The 8538-nt window shown below is 49.7% G+C and overlaps 1 protein-coding gene and 1 long non-coding RNA gene across 4 annotated transcripts; both read right to left on the bottom strand.

Annotated features, from left to right (window-relative positions):
• Nucleotides 1-1177: 1177 nt before the first annotated feature.
• Nucleotides 1178-6724, bottom strand: LOC133056911 (uncharacterized). 3 transcript variants are annotated; one of them, XR_009692933.1, is made up of 4 exons: nucleotides 6520-6724; nucleotides 5965-6087; nucleotides 3692-5452; nucleotides 1178-2678 (listed from the first exon to the last, which is right to left on the bottom strand). It is a non-coding gene; the product is annotated as an uncharacterized LOC133056911 (long non-coding RNA). The 3 variants fall into 3 exon arrangements; XR_009692932.1 differs by lacking the exon at nucleotides 6520-6724 and having other exon boundaries at nucleotides 3692-4031; nucleotides 5186-5452; nucleotides 5965-6480; XR_009692931.1 differs by lacking the exon at nucleotides 6520-6724 and having other exon boundaries at nucleotides 5965-6489.
• Nucleotides 6725-6878: 154 nt separating this feature from the next.
• LOC133055589 (macrophage migration inhibitory factor-like) lies at nucleotides 6879-7335 on the bottom strand. Its single transcript, XM_061140736.1, has one exon. It carries the CDS (start codon nucleotides 7333-7335, stop codon nucleotides 6982-6984), a length of 354 nt encoding a protein of 117 aa, XP_060996719.1. The 3' UTR covers nucleotides 6879-6981.
• Between the last annotated feature and the right edge of the window lie 1203 nt (nucleotides 7336-8538).

Genomic DNA, 8538 nt, shown 5'->3' with positions numbered 1-8538 from the left:
CAGTGATTGTTATCAAATGAATATGGGGGCAAAGACCTCCATCTGGAGTATGCAGAATTTCAGACTCTATATCACTAATTCTTTCAGAGATATAGTTCCTGTGGGAAAAAACTTACCAATAGCAGGCACATAAATAGCCTACTGATTTGTGAACTAATTATATTACAGTAAGGCCCCTACTCTCTGGTTGGATCCATTGGGATGGCATCACCGATGCAATGGACATGAACTTGGGCAAACTTCAGGAGACGGTGAGGGACAGGGAGGCCTGGGTGCTACAGTCCATGGGGTCGCAGAGTCGGACGTGACTGGGTGACTGAACAACAACAAAGGCCCCTATTTACAAATCTTTCAAACTTTCAAAGATGTAAATGTGCATTCACAAGTTTAAGTTAGTTCATGTGTCTGACATATGTTTGTCATATGTGTTGTCAACTACAAATTGGCACTTAACAACAGTATTGCCAATCAGTTTTCATTCCAATCCCAAAGAAAGGCAATCCCAAAGAATGCTCAAACTACCGCACAATTGCACTCATCTCACACGCCAGTAAAGTAATGCTAAAAATTCTCCAAGCCAGGCTTCAGCAATACGTGAACCGTGAACTTCCAGATGTTCAAGCTGGTTTCAGAAAAGGCAGAAGAACCAGAGATCAAATTACCAACATCCGCTGGATCATTGAAAAAGCAATAGAGTTCCAGAAAAACATCTATTTCTGCTTTATTGACTATGCCAAAGCCTTTGACTGTGTGGATCACAATAAACTGTGGAAAATTCTGAAAGAGATGGGAATGCCAGATCACCCGACCTGCCTCTTGAGAAATCTGTATGCTGGTCAGGAAGCAACAGTTAGAACTGGACATGGAACAACAGACTGGTTCCAAATAGGAAAAGGAATATGTCAAGGCTGTATATTGTCACCCTGCTTATTTAACTTGTATGCAGAGTACATCATGAGAAACGCTGGGCTGGAAGAAGCACAAGCTGGAATCAAGATTGCGGGGAGAAAAATCAATAACCTCAGATTGTTATAGCCACGCTTTCCGGGAAACAAACTCACTCAGAAGGACAATGCAGATAGTGGAGTGCAGTTTATTACACCAGCGGGCCCAAGGCAGAGTCTCCTCTTAGCCAAGGACCCCGACCAGCATTTGTGAAAATCTTTTATACCCCATGTGTACGCGTCCAAACCCACTACCTTGAAACTTACATAAACAAAGGAAGGGTAAATACAACTACAATAACCCCATCATTCACGTGTTATGTGTTCAAACAGTCAATAATCAATAAGCCCGCAGTTACATTCCAAATAGTTAATAACCGATAAGCCTGTGCTTACATTCTTATAGATAGTGTCCGGAGGCAGGGGTGATTAGTGTCTGTTTTCTCTTCTTCAACATTCCCCTGCCCAGAGGGGGGTCTTATCCTTCCATTGTCATTCCCACAGGCACTAAGCAGAGAGTTCAGAGTCCACTGGAGAGGTGGCCGCGCACGATCAGCACAGACAGGCCTGAGATGGAGTCCAGGCCCTATGAATTCCTTCTTCATTACCCCCTCTTGATGCTCTTAGTTTACATAACGAGCATCATTTATTGAGATATATTGTACCTTAGCCCTCCTGCCACCCACATGAGAGAATGCTATCAACCTCTGGGTTACAAAATTCACGAGGCATTGTAGGAAGCAGGGCCCACAAAGCAGCAACAAGGCAGCAACATAGTCATACCATTGGAACACAGATCGTGTCCATCTTGCATGCAGATAAGGCAGGTTTACTGGAGGCTGGTATAGGCTAGGCTTAATTCTGCCATGGGCGAAAGCAAATCCTAATGTGCAACGCCGCACCCAGCCAACTGGTAACCATGGCCATAAGTTAAGCCCACAGAGCCACTGGGTCCCACTGGGGGCTACCCAGCTGATTCCAGGATTATATTTCCAGTCGGAACCGGGCCACTGAGCAGACTGATTGGGGTGATAGGTAACTTCCAAGATTTGTTTACATTGTTCAGGGCACAAATAACAATTCTTTTGGGTCTAGGGGATGGTCTCCAAATCCAACTTTCTGTTCTTTTTGTTCCCAGCAAATAGTAGCAGGGGCAATCAACTGTCCTTTCTCAGGAGTCATCCAGAAATATTCATCCCAGACCTGGTAGTATTGCTCAAGGCACCGGGAGGCCTGTCCCCCTTTTGTAAGGGAGCCCTTTTCCTCCTTAATTCTCATATATGAGGTATAAGCCTTTGTTATCTCCATAAGGCTGGTATTCATGTTAATGTAACCCTATGTCCCTGGCCCATTGATGGCTTCTTCTAACACCAGAGGGCAAAGAAAGGTTATGGTTGGTGAGAGACAGGAAAGTTCCTTTCTGTTGTTAAAGTCCCCATAACGGAGTGACGATACCCACCAGGGGAGTCTGTCTATTACTGACAGGGGCATAGCCCCACATACCCAAGTTCAGAATTGCATTGGTGAGGCCGAGCAGCAGGAGTCGTTTACCCAGCTCCATCCTGTAGAGGGCTCGTCTGGGACCTAGTTTTCTTCTTCCTCCTCAGAATGATCTTGGTTTCCCGTGGGTCGGTGGGGTCCTTCTGGGTGGTCCACTCGGCGTCCTCCGGGTCAGCATGGTATGCCTTCTTTGCTCTGGTGTGATGAATCAAGGGACAATACCTGCAACTTTAACTGCAGTAGGGGTAGTTAGAATAACATAAGGGCCCTTTCACCAAAGAGCTAGCAAATCATGTTCCCAATCTTTGACCCATACTTGGTCACCAAGTGTAAACTCATGAATCTGTTCCCCAAGGGGGAACGGCACCCTTTCTTGTACAAACTTAGTTATCCGATTTTATTACCTTACCCAGTTCCATCTGCTGTGAAATCCTATCCCCCCTTACCTGAGGCAAGTTTGTTGATACCTGTTTTATTATGGGAGGAGGCCTCCCATACACAATTTCATATGGAGAATAGCCTTGGGACTGTGGGGTCATCCTGAGTCTGAGCAGAGCCATTGGGAGCAAGTCCACTCAGGAGCAGTCAGTCTCTCTGATCCACTTGGAGAGTCTCTTTAAGTGTCTGGTTGGTTCATTCCACCATCTCAGAACTCTGGGCCTATATGCAGTGTGCAGTTTAAAGTTTTGCTTACTTGTTATACTAAATCAGCTACAAAAGCCGGGCCATTGCCTGATCCAATGCTGGTAGGAAATCCAAATCTAGGAACCATTTCCCTAATCAGGCACCGGGATACTTCTGATTCTCTTTCAGTCCAGGTAGGAAAAGCTTTTACCCATCTCAAGAATGCACATACCATGACCAGCAGGTAACGGTAGTGTCGGTGAGGTTTCATTTCAGTGAAGTCCACTCCCAGGTGTTCAAGGGGCAGTGTGCCTTTCAGTTGAATACCTGGAGGTTTTTGTCTGAATACCCAAGAGGCAGCATTAACCTGTGAGTAGGCAGCATAGCCTAGGTGGGTCGCTTGGTGTATTTGGCTTACCAGAGTGTGTGCCAGCTCCTCCGGTACCAATAATTTGCCACTTGGCAATTCCCACCCTCTCTTTTCAGTCTTGATGGCCCCTTCCACTTTGGAATACCCGAGAGCTGTTGTCCCTGTTTTATCAGGCGAGTGCCATCAATATATAGGACCCAATTAGGGTCTGGAACCCTGAGTCCTTCTTTAAAACAAACCCCAGATACCTTACCTCCTCTTTGTAGATCTGTGCCTTCTTCTTCGACACCCGGTAACCTTCCATCAACAGCTGGAGCAGTGCATTTGTCCCTTTCCAGCATTTTTCCTTGGGTCTCAGGCAGCCAGCAGCAGGTCATCCCCCTATTGTAGGAGCTGACATCCATACTCTTCCGGATGGAATGAGTCCAGATCAGAAGCCAAGGCTTCCCCAAAGATGGCTGGGAAGTTTTTAAACCCTTGTGGGGGAGTCCAGATGAGCTGTTGTTTGGTGCTCCCCACTGGATCTTCCCATTCAAAGGCAAAGATGGGTTGTGACGTTGGGGCGAGGCATATGCAGAAGGCATCCTTGAGATCTAGGCAAGTGTAAACTTTAGTCCTCGGTGGGAGGAGGCTAAGTAAGGTATAGGGGTTTGGAACAGTGGCGTGTAAAGTCACAGTAGCCTGGTTGACTAGCCTGAGATCTTGTACAGGCCTATAGTCCTGTCCTCCTTCCCTTTTGACTGGCAGGATTGGCGTATTCCAAGCCGACTGGCACTCTACCAGAATGCCTGCTTGTTTCAATCTATTGATGTAGGGCAATATGCCGGTTCAGGCCTCCATCCGTAGCGGGTACTGGCACCCTCTAACCGGGATGGTACCTGGTTTGAGTTCCATTATCACTGGGGCATGATGTTTAGCCAGCCTGGGGGGAGGAGGGGTTGTCTTCCACCCAGACCTCAGGGAATAATTGAGTTAGCTCCCTCATGCTCTTCTAGCCCACCCGGTTCTGCCTTCAGAGGCTCATGCAACCTCCACTCATCTTGGGTTGGTATTGAGAGAGAGGGCAAATAAGTCACAGAGTCCGTCCAGAAGGTGGGCCTCTCTCAGGGGAGAAAGTCACTTGTGCTCCTAGTTTGGAGAACAAGTCTCTTCCCAACAGGGGTACTGGGCACTCAGGAATGTAGAGGAATTCATGAATCACTTGGTGCCCCGCCCCCCCCCCCCCCCCCCCATCTGACATTTTCTGGGCTGGCAAAACGATTTAATCATCTCTTCTCCCGATACCCCAGTTACAGCGGTAGTCTTGTGGACAGAGGTGCCACAGGTTTTGTTACTACCGACAGTTCTCCTGTATCCACCACGAAGTCAATGTTTTGGTCCCCCACTTTTACGGTTACCATGGGCTCTCAGGGACCTGGTATCTCTGAGCCCTGGCAGCCCTAGTTAATTTTCAGGTCAGCAAGCCCCACAACTGCGGGAGCTTCCTCTTCTTCCAGTGGCCAAAAGCTCGGCGCCGGGCACACTGGTTTGGCTGTAACGGGCCCAGGGCCTCCCTTGGGACCGGCTGAAGGACTGTCCTGTCCCTGGGGCAGATGAGGTTTTCTGGAGGGCCCGAGTTAGACTTTCCCAGAGCAGCAGCTTGCACTGTAAGTCTCTTGTCTGTTCTCTTTCGTTCCCTCCAGCTCTCTGGCAGGGCGCGGTCTCTGCTTAATTCCAACGTCTCCCTCCCCCTCTTGTCAGTACTCACCGGGAGAGGCGGGTATAGCTTGGGCGGTTCGGGTGGAGCCGGATCCTGGAAGTGTTGGCCAGAGGCTTCTGTCACCGGGATTGGAGCCTGCCCAAACGGCGGCTCTATGAACTCCGGGAAAGCTGGCAGAGGAGCAGTGGCTGTTGCAGAAACTTCACCTGGCCCTGGATAGGGCATTAAGGCGGCCTCCGGTCCTGGTGAAGCACTGGGAGGCAGGCGTGTCATTATCCAGCATGGGGGAGGGGTCAGGTCATCCCCGTCCAAATCCTGTAGAATTTCCTTTTTTATCATCAGTCAATTTTTGTGCCGTTAATATTTTTCCCTTTCCCTTCTGGATACAGAACCTTGTCCAAGTAGGAGGGTCTCAAGCTAACCCTAGCCATGAGTCAATAGATGGATATAGATCCAGGTGTCCTGGCTCTCCTGTGACTACTGTATAGATTGCTTCCACTATTTTTAAGTTCACGGTGTTCTCTGGTGGCCATCCTGCTCCCATAGGGGTCCATTCGACCTCACAGAGTATGTGGAGGCAGTTAGGCTTCATCTTCACCCCATTGTCTCCTCCTAATCCCTTCTTTAAATTTTTAATCATGCACTCCAATACAGTTGCCTTAGATTCACTTTCCCCCATCTTGCTTACCTTCTCGGACCTTCTTCTACTTTTCCTTTTCGTTCTGTCTATGAAGTTCTCAGTACCCCATGTACTTCTGATATTTCCACTCAGTGACACTTAAATTGCCATTTTGCCTCCTTCTTAACTGGGGTGAGAAGAGCCTTACCTGCCAGATCCCAGAGGGAGAAGGGGGATCAGCGTGTCTTCACCTGCCAGTCAGCATAGCTGAACCAGAACATCACATGGTCCGAGACTGTTTCTCCCTTAAAGTCCATTCTGCCTTGGTGGGCTTGATCAGGTGCGGATGAAAACACAGATGGGTTAAATATCTCATGTCCCAGGCCATCTCCGGAAAAGCCAATTCATACTCACTTCTGTATCCCCCTCCTTCTAGCCCAACAATTCCGAGGGGGTCAAGAATTTCACAGCAGACAGGACACCTCCTGGGGGAGGGCAGAATACGAGCATACAAGGACCAGTTTCCTATCCTAAGAATCCCCTGGCGATAGTTTGGTAATAATTTTCCTCGAGACGCCATGGACACACCTCCTAAATGACCTTCACAAATTTCCTTCCTAAACCCTAGCACGCTCGTCGACCTGTGTACCAAGCAATCGCCGCCTGCCTATTCCAGGCTCCTGTGGGTCCCCGCTCCTTCTAGTCCCTCCCAGGGGGGTGATCAGGCCCCCTCTTCCACCCTGCCGGGTGGGCTCCTCCTCACCTGAGCGCTCAGTTCCCCTGCTGCCGTCCACTACCTGCTGACGTGAAAGGTCCAGGCGTTGAGAAGCAGAATCCTTCCAGAGGGGCGAGGCGCCTTCCCCCCTCTAGGAGATTCAAGCTACAAAGCCTCGGGGTGGCCTCAAATGAGACCTGTCTCCTCAAAGTGAGGAGTTTCCCGGCCAACGCACCAAATGTTATAGCCACGCTTTCCGGGAAACAAACTCACTCAGAAGGACAATGCAGATAGTGGAGTGCAGTTTATTACGCCGGCGGGCCCAAGGCAGAGTCTCCTCTTAGCCAAGGACCCCGACCAGCATTTGTGAAAATCTTTTTTTTTTTTTTTTTTCCCGCGTCTCCAGTTTATTTCTCCTTCCAGGGAGGTAGGGTCGGGGGAGGGGGACGCGGCGGGCGGGAAACCCGTGCGCGCCAGGGCGGCGGGCAGGGGGAACCCGTGGCGCGGCCCTCAGGCGAAGGTGGAGCCGTTCCAGCCCACGTTGGCCGCGTTCATGTCGCAGAAGTTGATGTAGACCCTGTCCGGGCTAATGCGCAGGCGCTCGGTCAGCAGGCCGCACAGCAGCTTGCTGTAGGAGCGGTTCTGCGCGCCGCCGATCTTGCCGATGCTGTGCAGGCTGCAGAGCGCGCAGGGCTCGCTGGAGCCCCCGAAGGTCACGAGCTGGTCTGGGGCCACGTGCACCGCGATGTACTGCGGGCGAGGGGCGGCGGTCAGCCGGCTCCCGCGCCCCCGCCGCTCCCGGCCTGGAGCCCCATCCCGGAGCCGCCCGCCTTCCGGGCCCTGTGAAAATCTTTTATACCCCATGTGTACGCGTCCAAACCCACTACCTTGAGACTTACATAAACAAAGGAAGGGTAAATACAACTACAATAACCCCATCATTCACGTGTTATGTGTTCAAACAGTCAATAATCAATAAGCCCGCAGTTACATTCCAAATAGTTAATAACCGATAAGCCTGTGCTTACATTCTTATAGATAGTGTCCGGAGGCAGGGGTGATTAGTGTCTGTTTTCTCTTCTTCAACATTCCCCTGCCCAGAGGGGGGTCTTATCCTTCCATTGTCATTCCCACAGGCACTAAGCAGAGAGTTCAGAGTCCACTGGAGAGGTGGCCGCGCACGATCAGCACAGACAGGCCTGAGATGGAGTCCAGGCCCTATGAATTCCTTCTTCAAGATATGCAGATGACACCACGCTTATGGCAGAAAGTGAAGAAGAACTAAAGAGCCTCTTGATGAAAGTGAAAGAGGAGAGTGAAAAAGTTGGCTTAAAGCTCAACATTCAGAAAACTAAGATCATGGTGTCACGCGAGTGTATGCTCCTCGGTTCAAAAATTTGGAGTGATGGACATTGAAGCCCCCTGGGCGGGTCACAGCTCTCGGAGGACAGACCGTGTTATAGCTCTTAAATAAATCAGTGTTACAGCTTTATTTATTTAGATAATAGCAGGAAAATCCATCTTCGAGGCATGAGGGCACGTCGATCCAAAGACAAAAAGAGAAGATGGCCCCATTGCGTGCGGGAGACAGAGAAGGAGAGAGGGGGGCGGAGAGGGAGAGGGAGAGCGCGAAGAGGGCTTTGGCTCCTCTTTTTATATGTTTCTCTGTCCCTGGGCCTGTGTTATGTGAATTGGGCCTAGGCAGGAGCGCTGTTTGTTTTACCTGAGGTTCTCACTCCGGTCGTCTGACCTTCCTTTGTTCTATTTTCGCAGGCTTTCCCCTTTCAGGTCTTTTAGCCACAGCCATTTTGGACTCCTTTTCCCTATTCTAACTACCTAACAATGGCATCTGGTCCCATCACCTCATGGGAAATAGATGGATAGACAGTGGAAACAGTGGCTGACTTTATTTTGGGGGCTCCAAAATCACTTCAGATGGTGATTGCAGCCATGAAATTAAAAGACACTCCTTGGAAGGAAAGTTATGACCAACCTAGACAGCATATTAAAAAGCAGAGGCATTACTTTGCCAAGAAAGGTCCATCTAGTCAAGGCTATGGTTTTTCC

Source organism: Dama dama, chromosome 5, assembly GCF_033118175.1.
Source record: "Dama dama isolate Ldn47 chromosome 5, ASM3311817v1, whole genome shotgun sequence".
Lineage (NCBI taxonomy): Eukaryota > Metazoa > Chordata > Mammalia > Artiodactyla > Cervidae > Dama > Dama dama.
The sequence above is the reverse complement of the archived record's forward strand: the minus strand, read 5'-3'. Positions and strand labels throughout refer to the sequence as shown.